Genomic DNA, 15,452 nt, shown 5'->3' with positions numbered 1-15,452 from the left:
ATGTGGCTTAAAATTAGCCAAAAAATAGACAAGGTCACATAACCAAATTAAAGTTCTCCTTTTTGTCTGCTTATTACATTTCACTCGCTCTCTCAACAAACCAGTCTTTTCTGCGAGACTGGTTTAAAACAATTATATACAGTAAAAATGAGTGAATGAGTGGTTTATTGCTTAAAGCTTATATTCTTGAAAAGTCAATTTGTTGAAATATACCTTAGGAGAAATTCTTCCTTCACTTGTTAGATGAAAACTGCTAGTAGAAAACTAGCAGGAAGGAAAAGTTGGTATATATGTAGAGTATATTTGGCCTGATGAATTTCTGAAAGCAAATGTCTAAAATCTTTCATTGTAGAAAATGGTTCTAACTTTACATTATGGATGTGTAATGTGCGTTACTACAGTTCAGAACTGATCTCTTGTTTTCTGTGTAGGGTTATCATGGCACTTGCGAATATATTCAGAGTTTTATAGTCAGATTTTCTTAGCCCAAATGGAAATAAAACTTCTGAAAATAGAAGCCTATCTATTTTTTCTCTTCTTGAGATGTAGAGATAAAATTCTGTGGTCTTAAAAGTTATTTAAATTGTGAGTTATTACACACAGGTTTTCTTAAATCTCACTATTAATGACACAGGACTGGGTATCAATATGGTGAAGATAACAGTTCACTGAGTTTATGTCCAGGATACAGACATGAACATGCAGAGGAGTCTTGCCTTAGAGGTCACCACTGCATGATCTAGGTCTTCCCATGTAGGGAGATGCTACTCAAACCCCTTACCTGCAAATCATGTATATGGGTTATATTGGTTAAAAAAAATGTACATGTATAGTTACTTTTTAGAGTTCTGACATATTTGGAAAGACCATTTGAGGGCTATAGGTCTCTTTTATAGCTGCTATAATTTTGGCAGTCATAATAAATAAAAAGTTTGGCTGTAGGTCAGAATTTGAAAGTTTTTTGTTTTCATCTTGTTACATATTTGGTCGATATGTATCCTTCTTAACATAGATTTCAGTATTTTATCCTTAATATATTATTTCACTTCTTTTTTGCTTTTTCAGAGTCTCAAACCTTTGGTTTCTTTATTTCATTCCAGTTTTGAGCAACTCAAAGTGGCAGTCACGAACCTGAAGAGACAGGCTAGTAAGAAGAGCGAAGGCAGCCTGGCCCACGCGAAGGGCGGCCTTAGTACCTTCTTTGAAGCGCAGGATGCCCTCTCGGGTAAGGCACGCACAGTGGGGACCTGACACTATGCTTGTGCAGTGTTTACAGGGTGTGATATTCGGTCTGTATTTATAAGAGTAGGACTCTAAAATATGCTGTAAATATTTGTTGCGGACTAGGCTGGAATCTCTTTGAAGACTTGGTACTTTAAATATGTGTCTCAGAGGCTTCTGTTGACCCATCATGCATGTGTGAAACAGGAAACTACTTTACCTCTCCACCATGCCGAATCTCCAGGGCTGATAAGAAATTAAATCCCAGTGGGTAAAATTCTAGCGTTTTAAAAATCCTTATATATCCATCACTGTCTTAGACATGTGACTTATTCTGTAAGTGTGACCCATTGTGTTTGTTTGATGACAATGTGTTCTTTTTAGCCATACCCCCACTGTCCCATGCACAGTCGTTGTCTGTCCACCATCCTTGTCATTCATATATGTGAGGAAAATTGTATTAAGTAGAAATAGCATAGCTTTAGACATTTCATGTTGGTTTTTTCCCCTAAAATTACCTTTAATTAATAGAAATCAATTATTGTTTACCTAGTAAAAAGTAAAACATTAATAAAAGTCTGATTCTTCTTAAAAATGAAGACACTTATAAACATAAGTGCCTATATGGCTGAGTACTGTAACTCTTAACTACAGAAGGGTAGGAAGCCACCCTTCTTAATTGAGAAAGACTTCATTTTTTAAAATTAATTTTTATTCTTAAAGCATAGACATCACTTCATTGCTTTTAAAACCCCTCTCCTCCTTGTCCAGACATTCATAGTTGACTGTGACAAGTTAAATGTACACATAGAGTTTTTTCCTTGCAGGTAGAAGTTAGGTTTTTGAAGGAGTAAAATGTGACTGCCTAGGAAGGAACAGAAAAGTAGGTAGTGTTCTTTGATAGTATTCTGTGCCCTGTATTTATGATGGTGTGCATTTTTGCGTTCTTTTTTTCTTTGTGTTTAATGATGTTCTGAGTTATCAGTGTTACTATGTTGATAATAGAAACCTGAGTACATACGAACAGAGTTTAGTGTTATCAAGTAGAATTAAGTTATTAGTATGCTGAGTAGGTATGCAAATGGTAATTTGCCATACGTGATTAGCAGTTCTCATAAATTATTTTAAAGAAAATTATTTCACTAGCAAAAATATGTTTGACTTTTCTCTTCATTGTGTTTTTAACATGTATTTGTATATACATGTATATTTGTATTTGTTTATTTATGGTTTTACTCTACAAATGGCTTCACTCTTGGCAGACTTCAAGAAGTTTTATTTGATACATTAAATTTATGAGGTCTCATTTATTAGACATTAGACATTTGCCCTACAAGTATATTGGTGACTTAAAGTTTAACAAAGATAATGCTGATGAACTACTAATAAGCAAGTGACTCTGTGGTACATAGAAAATAATTTTAATAGTAAATTTGAAAATTATAGGCACACACATATGTCTGGCTTTTTTTATGATAATGAAATATGTATCACAAAAAATATTAAACAGAAAAATAATAAGCAAACTACCTGTAATCTCAGTATAGAGATAATCATTTAACATTTGGATATATTTCCTTTAGATCTTTTTATCTCTTAGTTTATATGTATAACAAAATTGGAATTATATTTTAGGTACAGTTGTGTATGTGAGGAACTTACTAATGCTTCTCTGGGCAATTATTTTAATGTGCTATATAGCATTTATTAGTAGCTCTTTAGAAAATTTTCCAACTGTGATTTTAAGTGAAATTGATCTGTAGTCTTTAAAAGCATTTTTGGTCAGGTTTTGGTTTTAATGTTACACAGAATCATGAATCTGTACATGTATGTTCTGTGAAATGGGTAATGTCGATGAGGAATGTTGGAAATTTGAAAAATGTTAGTACATTGACAGAGCTAATAAGTCATCTGCTCAGTTAATTTGTTTTAGTTCTCTATTATGAAAAATTTCAAACACACTGGAAGTAGAGAGAATAATATGAAGGGGGGCGTCACTGATGTTGGTTTGTGCTTCGCAGATCCAAGCAGCATGACATTTCTGTGTGCTTTGGTGTGAAGCCCTCACATAAGGACATTTACCCCCATAATCATAGCACCATAGCTCACAAAGCTTCAGTAGTTCTCATCCGATTCTCAGTCCATGGTCAGATTTCCCCAGTACCTTCCAGCTCTCTTTTCTCTAGTTGGTTTGTCTAAATCTAGGTCCAGATAAGGTTCAGTGCTTCAGTCCCCTCCCCCTTACTCTCCTGTCTTTTGTTTTTTTTCATGCTATTGATTTGTTTAAGAAATGAGCCTATCTGTCCTGTAGTATACCCATCCTCTGATCTCGACTGATTACTTCTTTCTGGTGTTATTTAACTTATTTTATTATCCATTATATTGCTTGGGCTTATCTATTTGGACATTAGAGAGATTCAGTTTCAGCATTTTTGTCCAAACATGGTATTGTGTGCTTCCTATTTTATCATGTCAGGAGGTCATTAGTGTCTGGCTTGTTCTCCTGTAGAGACACTGTGATGGGTCAGTGGGTTCGGCACTTGCAGTTATATAAATATATATACACACACTTTAAAATTTTTGATCTGTGCTTTGCTTATTTTGGTTTGGTTTTCCCTTGAAATTCTCAAGATTTCATGCATTGAATTATAATTTTTAAGTCATTTAAAATTCATGTTATAGGCCCTTCTTATCAATTCAGTGTGTTTGTGTACTCCTTTTATTTACATTGGTTTTTTTAGTGATGCTTTTTTGTGTTTTTTTAATTTAAAGTTTTAATTTCCTTCTTCGATCTAGTAGTTTGTAGTGGATGTTTGTTTTTTAAAGTTAATTTCTAGTCTTACAGTATATAGAAAGAAAGTGTGTTTCTTAATATATGTCAGTTTTCTGTAACTGTGCCAAAGATAAAAATAGGGAAGGGGGACTTGTTCCCTCCAGGGCATACTGGTTTATGTGTTATTAATGCTTGATTAATTACACTATTTAAATCAAGGTTATTTATAATAAACACAAAAGACAAATCTTTAATTTTGATTCTCCCAGTTGTTATTTATATGTAAAACATGTTTATTTTGTAATATTTGATAGCTTAGATTCTCTTGATACTAATGTTATCATGTATAATAATAACTGCAAAATTAGAGGCAATTCCCAAGACCACCTAAAGGTTTGATAATTTGCTAGAAGGATTCACAGCGCTCACTGAAAGCTATTGTACTCACAGTTATGCTTTATTAAGTGAAAAATAGAGATTAAAATCAGCCAATGGAAAAGATGCATGGGGCAGGGCCCAGGAAAGTTCCATCCATGGGGTTTCCAGTTGCCCTCTTGTGGTGGAGTCATGGCCAGCACTGGTTTTCCTGGTAATGATATGAAACAGAGGGCATGGAATATTGCCAACCAAGGAATCTCAACCAAGCCTTGGCATCCAGAGATTTTACTGGGGCTCTGTCAGTAGACATAATCATCTGCCCCCGTGGTTGACCTCCGTCTCCAGTCTTTGTGTTGGGCAAACTGAAGCTGGGAGACCCAAAGTCCTCACTATGAATCACCTGTTAGACTCTGGTGGGGCCCAAAGCTCCCAAGTAAACAAATATACTCTTCCCAGGTGAGACATTTGCAGAGCTTAGAAATAACCTCTCAGGAGCCAAAGGCAAAAAAGCGAGACCTCTCTTCGGGCACTATTAAATTCTTTACTGCACAGAAACAAAATTAATATTCCACATTCTTCCTTTTCTGTGCATTTGCTTGATAGGTTATGTATCATATTCTTTTTAACTTTTGGGAGTTTTGATTTTGATATCTCTCTTGTAAGCAATGTAGCAGGTTTTTTATTTTTATGCATTCTGAGAGTCTTTGCCTTCTAATAGAAGAATTTAAGCAATGTACATTTATCATAACTTAAATTTTGCCCTTTTGTTCTTCTAATTATTTATTTCCATTTTTACTTCTGTGCTCTGTAGACCATATTGTTTGCAGATTTGGGAGAAATGCTTTTAAATTCTATTATTAAATATATGTATATATCACTCATGCTCTTTGCCTTTTTCTGGTCTTTAATCTGAAGCTATAAACCCAGCTTTTTATTTTACATTTTCTTTTCATTGTATTATTTTGTCTCTAGATTTATTCTTCTTTTAGTATTTAATTTTCTAACATACTTACCACAGTTATTTATTTATTTATTTTAACTTTTTTTATAAAGGTATGATTGATATACACTCTTATGAAGGTTTCACATGAAAAACAATGTGGTTACTACATTTACCCGTATTATCAAGTCCCCACCAATACCCAATGCAGTCACTGTCCATCAGTGCAGAAAGATGCCACAGATCCACTATGTGCCTTCTCTGTACTACACTGTTTTCCCCGTGATCCCCCACACCATGTGTACTAAACATAATGCCCCTCTATCCCCTTCTCCCTCCCTCTGCACCTGCCCTCCCACACCCCTTCCCTTTGGTAACCACTAGACCCTTGTTGGACTCCCTGAGTCTGCTGCTGTTTTGTTCCTTCAGTTTTGCTTCATTGTTATACTCCACAAATAAGGGAAATCATTTGGCACTTGTCTTTCTCTGCCTGGCTTATTTCACTGAGCATAATACCCTCCAGCTCCATCCATGTTGTTGCAAATGGTATAATTTGTTTTCTTCTTATGGCTGAATAATATTCCATTGTGTATATGTACCACATCTTCTTTATCCATTCATCTGCTGATGGAAACTTAGATTGCTTCCATATCTTGGCTATTGTAAATAGTGCTGTGATAAACATAGGGGTGCATATATCTTTTTGAATCTGAGAACTTGTATTCTTTGGGTAAATTCCGAGGAGTGGGATTCCCGGGTCAAATGATATTTCTATTTTTAGTTTTTTAAGGACCCTCCATACTGCTTTCCACAATGATTGAACTAGCTTACATTCCCACCAACAGTGTAGGAGGGTTCCCCTTTCTCCGCATCCTCACCAGCATTTGTTGTTCTTAGTCTTTTTGATGCTGGCCATCCTTACTGGTGTGAGGTGATATCTCATTGTGGTTTTAATTTGCATTTCCCTTATGATTAGTGATGTGGAGCATCTGTTCATGTGTCTGTTGGCCATTTGAATTTCTTCTTTGGAAACTGTCTCTTCATATCCTCTTCCCATTTGTTAATCAGGTTATTTGCTTTTTGGATATTGAAGCATTTGAGTTCTTTATATACTTTGGATGTTAACCCCTTGTCAGATATGTCATTTACAAATATATTCTCCCATACTATAGGATGCCTTTTTGTTCTGTTGATGGTGTCCTTTGCCATACAGAAACTTTGTAGTTTGTTATAGTCCGATTAGTTCATTTTTGCTTTTGTTTCCCTTGTTTGAGGAGATGCGTTCAGGAAGAAGTTGCTCATACTTATATTCAGGAGATTTTTGCCTAAGTTGTCTTCTCAGAGTTTTATGGTTTCATGACTTACATTCAGGTCTTTGATTCATTTTGAGTTTACTTTTGTGTATGGGGTTAAACAATAATCCAGTTTCATTCTCTTGCATGTAGCTGTCCAGTTTTGCCAACACCAGTTGTTGAAGAGGCTGTCATTTCCCCATTGTATATCCATGGCTACTTTATCATATATCAATTGACCATATATGGTTGGGTTTATATCAGGGCTCTCTAGTCTGTTCCATTGGTCTATGGGTCTGTTCTTGTGCCAGTACCAAATTGTCTTGATTACTGTGGCTTTGTAGTAGAGCTTAAAGTTGGGGAGCATAATTCCCCCAGCTTTATTCTTCCTTCTCAGAACTACTTTGGCTATTCGGGGTCTTTTGTGGTCAGTGAATTTTAGAATGATTTTCTCTAGTTTGTTGAAGAATGCTGTTGGTATTTTGATAGGAATTCCATTGAATCTGTAGATTGCTTTAGTCAGGATGGCCATTTTGACAATATTAATTTTTCCTATCCATGAGCATGGGATGTGTATCCATTTATTGGTATCATCTTTAATTTCTATCATGAGTGTCTTGTAGTTTTTAGTGTATAGGTCTTTCACTTCCTTAGTTAGGTTTCTTCCTAAGTATTTTATTCTTTTTGATGCAACTGTGAATGGAATTGTTTCACTGATTTCTCTTCCTGCTAGTTCATTGTTAGTGTATAGGAATGCCACAGAATTCTGCGTATTACTTTTGTATCCTGCAACTTTGCTGAGTTCAGATAGGAGATTTAGTAGTTTTGGAGTGGATTCCTTAGGGTTTTCTGTGTACAATATCATGTCATCTGCAAACAGGGACAGTTTAACTTCTACCTTACCAATCTGGATGCCTTTTATTTCTTTGTGTTGTCTGATTGCCATGGCTAGGACCTCCAGTACTATGTTGAATAGAAGTGGGGAGAGTGGACATCCTTGTCTTGTTCCCGATCTTAAAGGAAAAGCTTTCAACTTCTCATTGTTAAGTATAATGTTGGCTGTGGGTTTCTCATATATGGCCTTTATTGTGTTGAGGTACTTGCCCTCTATACCCATTTTGTTGAGAGTTTTTTTCATGAATGGATGTTTGAATTTTGTCAAATGATTTTTCAGCATCTATGGAGATGATCATGTGGTATTTGTCCTTCTTTTTGTTAATGTGGTGGATGATGTTGATGGATTTTTGAATGTCGTACCATCCTTGCATCCCTGGAATAAATCCTACTTGGTCATGATGGATGATTTTTTTATGTGTTTTTGAATTCGGTTTGCTAATATTTTGTTGAATATTTTTGCATCTATGTTCATCAGGGATATTGGTCTGTAATTTTCTTTTTTTGTGGTATCTTTGCCTGGTTTTGGTATTAGAGTGATGCCAGCCTCAAAGAATGATTTTGGAAGTATTCCTTCTTCTATTCTTTGGAAAACTTTTAGGAGGATGGGTATTAGGTCTTCACTAAATGTTTGATAAAATTCTGCATGAAACCATCTGGTCCAGGTATTTTGTTCTTAGGTAATTTTTTGACTACCAGTTCAATTCTGTTGCTGATAATTGGTCTGTTCAGATTTTCTGTTTCTTTCTGGGTCTGCCTTGGATGGTTGTATTTTTCTAGAAAGTTGGCAATTTCTTCTAGGTTATTCAGTTTTTTAGCATATAATTCTTTGTATTTCTGTGGTATCCATAGTGACTTTTCCTTTCTCATTTCTGATTCTATTTATATGAGTAGACCCTCTTTTTTTCTTGAGAAGTTTGGCTAGAGGTTTATCTATTTTGTTTATTTTCTCGAAGAACCAGCTCTTGCTTTCATTGATTCTTTCTATTGTTTTATTCTTCTTGATTTTATTTGTTTCTGCTCTAATCTTTATTAGGTCGCTCCTTGTACTGACGTTGGGCCTCATTTGTTCTTCTTTCTCTAGTTTTGTTAATTGTGAATTTTTACTGCTTATACGGGATTGTTGTTCTTTCTTGAGGTAGACCTGTATTGCAATATACTTTCTTCTTAGCATGGCTTTGGCTGTGTCCCACAGATATTGTGGTGTTAAATTATTGTTGTCATTAGTCCCCATATATTGCTTGATATCTGTTTTTATTTGGTCATTGATCCATTGGTTACTTAGGAGCACACTGTGAAGCCTCCATGTTTTTGGGGATTTTTCATTTTCTTTCTGTAATTCATTTCTAGTTTCATACCTTTGTGGTCTTAGAAACTAGTTGGTACAATTTCAGTCTTTTTGAATTCACTGAGGCTCTTTTTGTGGCCTAGTATATGGTCTATTCTTAAAAATGTTCCATGTGCACTTGAGAAGAATGTGTATTCTGCTGCTTTTGGGTGTAGAGTTCTGTAGATGTCTGTTAGGTTCATCTCTTCTAATGTGTTATTCAGTGCCTCTGTCTCCTTACTTATTTTCTGTCTGGTTGATCTGTCTTTCAGAGTGAAGTGTTGAAGACTCGTAGAGTGAATGCATTGCATTCTATTTCCCCTTTTAATTCTGTTAGTATTAATTTCACATAGGTAGGTGCTCCTGTGTTGGGAGCATAGATATTTATAATGGTTATATCTTCTTGTTGGTTTGACCCCTTTATCATTATGTAATGTCCTTCTTTCTCTCCTGTGATTTTCTTTGTTTTGAAGTTTATTTTATCTGTTCCAAGTACTGCAACTCTTGCTTTTTTCTCCCTATTGTTTGCATGAAATATCTTTTTCCATCCCTTCACTTTTAGTCTGTGCATGTCTTTGGGTTTAAAGTGAGTCTCTTGTAGGCAGCATATAGTTGGGTCTTGTTTTTTATCCATTTTGTGACTCTGTGTCTTTTTTTTTTTTTTGGTATCATTAATCTACAATTACATGAAGAACATTATGTTTACTAGGCTCCCCCCTTCACCAAGTCCCCCCCACAAACCCCATTACAGTCACTGTCCATCAGTGTAGTAAGATGCTGCAGAATCCCTACTCATCTTCTCTGTGTTGCATAGCCCTCCCCATGCCCCTCCCACACATTATGCATGCTAATCGTAAGGCCCCCTTTCTTTTTCCCCACCCTATCCCTCCCTTCCCTCCCATCCTTCCCAGTCTCTTTCCCTTGGTAACTGTTAGTCCATTCTTGGGTTCTGTGATTCTGCTGCTGTTTTGTTCCTTCAGTTTTTCTTTATTCTTATACTCCGCAGTGAGTGAAATCATTTGGTACTTGTCCCTCTCTGCCTGGCTTATTTCACTGAGCATAATACCCTCTAGCTCTATCCATCTTGTGGCACATGGTAGGATTTGTTTTCTTCTTATGGCTGAATAATAGTCCATTGTATATATGTACCACATCTTTATCCATTCATCTACTGATGAAAATTTAGGTTGCTTCCATTTCTTGGCTATTGTAAATAGTGCTGCAATAAACAGGGGTGCATCTGTTTTTGACAAACTGCACCACTGCATTCTTAGGGGAAATTCCTAGGAGTGGAATTCCTGGGTCAAATGGTATTTCTATTTTGAGCATTTTGAGGAATCTCCATATATATTGCTTTCCACAATGGTTGAACTAATTTGCATTTCCACCAGCAGTGTACGAGGGTTCCCCTTTGTCCACAACATCACCAACATTTGTTGTTGTTTGTCTTTTGTATGGTGGTGATCCTTACTAGTGTGAGGTGATATCTCATTGTGATTTTAATTTGCATTTCTCTGATGATTAGCGATGTGGAGCATCTTTTCATGTGTCTGTTGGCCACCTGAATTTCTCCTTCAGAGAAGTGTCTGTTCAGCTCCTCTGCCCATTTTTTAATTGGATTATTTGCTTTTTGTTTGTCAAGGTGCATGCGCTCTTTATATATTTTGGATGTCAACCCTTTATTGGATCTCTCATTTATGAATATATTCTCCCATACTGTAGGATACCTTTTTGTTCTATTGATGGTGTCCTTTGCTGTACAGAAGCTTTTCAGCTTGATATAGTCCCACATTTTCATTTTTGCTTTTGTTTCCCTTGCCCAGGGAGATATGTTCATGAAGAAGTCACTCATGTTTATGTCCAAGAGATTTTTGCCTATGTTTTTTTCTAAGAGTTTTATGATTTCATGACTTATATTCAGGTCTTTGATCCATTTCGAATTTACTTTTGTGTATGAGGTTAGACAGTGATCCAGTTTCATTCTCTTACATGTAGTTGTCTGGTTTTGCCAGCACCATCTGTTGAAGAGACTGTCATTGCCCCATTGTATGTGCATGGCTCCTTTATTGAATATTAATTGACCATATATGTTTCAGTTAATGTTTGACTGTGTGTCCTTTGATTGGTGCATTCAGACCATTTACATTTAGGGTGATTATCAATAGGTATGTACTTATTGTCATTGCAGGCTTTAGATTTGTGGTTACCAAAGGTTCAAGGTTAACTTCCTTACTATCTAAGAGTCTAACTTAACTCACTTAATATGATATTACAAACACAATCTAAAGGTTCTTTTCTTTTTCTCTTTCTTTTTCTTCCTCCTCCATTCTTTATGTATTAGGTTTCATATTCTGTACTCTTTGTCTATCCCTTGATTGACTTTGGGGACAGGTGATTTAATTTTGCATTTGCTTAGTAATTAGCTGTTCTACTTTCTTTGCTGTGATTTTATTACCTCTGGTGAGAGCTATTAAACCTTAGGAACACTTCCATCTGTAGCAGTCCCTCCAAAATACACTGTAGAGACTGTTTGTGGGAGGTAAATTCTCTCAGCTTTTGCTTATCTGGAAATTTTTTAATCCCTCCTTCAAATTTAAATAATAATCTTGCCAGATAAAGTAATCTTTGTTAAAGGCCCTTCTGCTTCATTGCATAAAATACACCATGCTACTCCCTTCTGGCCTGTAAGGTTTCTGCTGAGAAGTCTGTTGTTAGCCTGATGGACTTTCCTTTGTATGTGATCTTATTTCTCTCTCTGGCTGCTTTTAGTAGTCTGTCCTTACCTTTGATATTTCCCATTTTAATTACTATGTGTCTTGGTGTTTTCTTCCTTGGGTCGCTTGTGTTGAGAGATCTGTGCACCTCCTTGGTCTGAGAGACTATCTCCTTCCCAAGTTTGGAAAAGTTTTCACCAATTACCTCCTCAAAGACACTTTCTATCCATTTTTCTCTCTATTCTTCTTTTGGCACACCTATAATGCAAATATTCTTCCGTTTTAATTGACCACACAGTTCTCTCAATATTCTTTCATTCTTAGAGATCCTTTTTTCTCTCTGTGCCTCAGCTTCTTTGTATTCCTCTTGTCTAGTTTCTAGTTCATTTATCATTTCCTCCACCATATCTAATCTGCTTTTCATGCCCTCCATTGTGCTCTTGAATGATTGGATCTCTGCCTGAAATTCATTCCTGAGTTCCTCAATATTTTTCTGTACCTCCATTAGCATGTTTATGATTTTTATTTTGAAATGTCTTTCAGGAAGATTCAAGAAATCAGTTTCATTTGACTTTTTCTGGTGTTTGTATGATTTTGCTTTGAACCAGGTTTCTTTAACGTTTTATATTTGTGTGTGGCCAGAAGCTCTACTCTCTGGAGCTGCTCAGCCCCTGAAGCAATACTGGGTGTTGCAGGGGAGTGGTATTTGTGCCGGGGGGAAGGGAAGAGCTGTTTCCTGCTTCCTGGCTGCTATGCCTGTCTCCAGTGCCTGAACCAGTGGGTCAGGCACACAGGTATAAGACTCTATGCTTTGCATTTGTAGTTGCTGTAGATAGATCTTCCCTCTGGCTGGCCTAATGCCAGGGTAGGGTTTGCTGGTTTATGATCCAGGTGGAGTTGGCCGAGAGAAAGGCACAGTATACTGCGTATCACAGAGGGGGTCCTTGGAGCCGTGTAGCCATCTGGGGGGCTGGAGCACCTGAAGATCATGAAAGCTCCCAACCTGCTGGGCAGAGCGCACCTGGACAATTTTGTCGACCTGTCCTTTCTCCTGAGCAAGTAAGCTCTGTGCAATCTTTACCCCTTTAGCAGCCCTCTTGCTAAGGGCTTCCTTGTTAGGAAGTCTCTCAGAGTGCCCACCTTTCTTTTGTCCCAGAGCAGCCGGATATGGATCCCTGCTCTCCACAAGCGGCTGGATTCTCAGTCTCTCCAGGAATTGTGCCTGTCTTAGCTTTCCAATCCCCTAATCATGAGAGTATCATGAAAGCACCATGAAATGTAGGTCTGTGCTCCCAGACCAGATATCTGGAATTAGGTATTCAGCAGTCCCAGGCCTCCACTCCCTCCCTGCACCTTTTCTCTTCCTCCTACCGGTGAGCTAGGGTGGGGGAAGGGCTTGCATCCCACCAGGCCACAGCTTTCATGCGTTACCCTGTTCCGTGAGGTCTGTTCTTTTCTCCAGGTGTATGCAGTCTGGCGCAGTCCTCTTTCCTGTTGCTCTTTCAAGATTAGTTGTATTAATTATATTTTCATATTATATGTGGTTTTAGGAGGAAGCCTCTGTCTCACCTCTCACGCCACCACGTTTAATCCTCTTACCTTTTGTTTTTTGATGCACTCTCATTGTGGGCCAATCCTCTTTTGATTATCCATTTCTGTAAAAATGTCATGTGAGTTTATATCTGGGAAACAAGGAGGCCACATAACTACACACACACTTTGTTTTCTGTCGTGAACTGATAGCACATGTGTGGTCACCAGTCACCGAAAAACTGAAGTTAGAGAGGAAGTCAGTCACTGATCATCTTGCACATCTGTTATTTACGGAGTGATCTGTGGAAGAACTAACAACCAAGTTTGTATTTCATATAATTATGGCGAATATATACCATGGTAGCTGAAATCTGAACCATGTTGCTGGCGAACAGGTGTAGTTACCTAAACTGTGGTAACTGAAATTCATGCATATCAAAATCATGCACAGCAAGGTCTATCTGTAGTTTAAAGGACAAAATTGAAGCCAGATTTCTTGATAAAAATCCCAGCTCTGACACTTACTACTTAAATGACCTTAAGTAAAATTCACTTAATCTTACTAGGCTTCAGTTTTTTCATCAATAAAATAGAGATAAGAGCAAAAACCTCATAGGGTTCCTGTGAGGACTAAATGTATAGAATGGTTAGAGCAACAGGTGACCTTTAGTGAGGACTGCATGAAGGACAAACCTGGCTGGTAGTTCTTAATAACAGCACTAGCTATTACTACCACAGCTGCTCCGACCGGAATTCATTCCTGAGTTCTTGAATATCTTTCTGTACCTCCATGAGCATGTTAATGATTTTTCTTTTGAACTCCCTTTCAGGAAGTGCCATGAGGTCTATGTCATCTTTCTCAGGAGTTGTATTAATTTTACTCTGAACCAGGTTCCTTCAGCATTTTATATTTGTATATGGCACCTTCTAGTGTCCATAAGCCCTACTCTCTGGAACTGCTCAGCCCCTGAAGCAATATCAGGGATTGCAGGGGAGTGGTATTGGTGCCTGGGGGCAGAAAAGAGCTATTTCCTGCTTCCCAGATGCTATGCCTGTCTCCAGTGCTGGAACCAGTGGGCTGGGCACACAGGTATGAGCCGCTATGCTTTGCATTTGTAATTGCTGTAGACAGATCTTCCCTCTGGCTGGCCTAACACCAGGGTAGTGTTTGCTGGTTTGTGATCCAGGTGGAGCTGGGTAGGAGAAAGGCACAGTAGGCTACGTATCACAGAGGGGGTCCTTGGAGCTGTGTAGCCACCTGGGGAGTTGGAGTGCCTTAAGATCATGAAAGTTCCCAACCTGCTGGGCAGAGCGCACCTGGACTATTTTGTCTACCTGTCCTTTCTCCTAAGCAGTAAGCTCTGTGCAGTTGTTGCCCCTTTAGCAGCCCTCTTGCTGTTAGGAAATCTCTCTGTCTGCCTGCCTTTCTTTTGTCCCAGAGCAGCCAGATATAGATCCCTGCTTTCCACAGTGGTTGGAATCTCAGTGCCTTCAAGAATTCTGCCTTAGCTTTCCAACCCCATAATCACAAGAGTACCATACAGGCATCATGAAATGTAGGTTTGTGCTCCCCGAGCAGATCTCTGGAATTAGGTATTCAGCAGTCACAGGCCTCCACTCCCTCCCTGCTCTTTTTCTCTTCCTCCTGCTGGTGAGCTGGGGTGGGGGAAGGGCTTGGGTCCCACCAGGCCACAGCTTTGGTATGTTACCCTGTTCCATGAGGTTTATTCTTTTCTCCAGGTGTATGTAATCTGGCGCAGTCCTCTTTCCTGTTGCTCTTTCACGATTAGTTGTATTAATTATATTTTCATATTATATGTGGTTTTAGGGGGAAGCCTGTCTCACCTCTCACGCTGCCATTTTTAATCCTGTCCACACTGAAATTAATCTGCTGCTATTTTTTTCCTTCGGTTTTGCTTCGTTGTTATACTCTACAAATGAGGGAAATCATTTGGCACTAGTCTTTCTCCACCTGGCTTATTTCACTGAGCATAATATCCTCTAGTTCCATCCATGTTTCTGCAAATGGTAGGATTTGTTTCTTTCTTATGGACGAATTGTATTCCATTGTGTATATGTACCACCTCTTCTTTATCCATTCATCTACTGATGAACACTTAAGTTGTTTCCATATCTTGGCTGTTGTAAGTAGTGCTGTGATAAACATAGGGGTGCTTATGTCTTTTTGAATCTGAGAACTTGTATTCCTTGGGTAAATTCCAAGGAGTGGGGTTCCTGGGTCAAATGGTATTTCTATTTTTAGTTTTTTGAGGACGCTCCATACTGCTTTCCACAATGGTTGAACTAGCTTACATTCCCACCAGCAGTGTAGGAGGGTTCCCCTTTCTCCACATCCTCAGAGAAGCCTAAGAACAACCAG

At 37.9% G+C, this 15,452-nt stretch overlaps 1 protein-coding gene across 3 annotated transcripts in view; it reads left to right on the top strand.

Annotated features, from left to right (window-relative positions):
• EXOC2 (exocyst complex component 2) overlaps nt 1-15,452 on the top strand; it is a 229,325-nt gene that overhangs the window by 77,099 nt on the left and 136,774 nt on the right. For all 3 annotated transcript variants that reach the window (XM_036888667.2, XM_036888666.2, XM_057494016.1), the window contains exon 6: nt 1,101-1,225. In XM_036888667.2, the coding sequence (XP_036744562.2) occupies nt 1,101-1,225 (125 nt within the window). The remainder of the gene's footprint in view (nt 1-1,100; nt 1,226-15,452) is intronic.

This window comes from Manis pentadactyla, chromosome 16, assembly GCF_030020395.1.
Source record: "Manis pentadactyla isolate mManPen7 chromosome 16, mManPen7.hap1, whole genome shotgun sequence".
NCBI classification, from domain to species: Eukaryota; Metazoa; Chordata; class Mammalia; order Pholidota; family Manidae; genus Manis; species Manis pentadactyla.
This window is presented reverse-complemented; position numbering and strand designations above follow the sequence as displayed.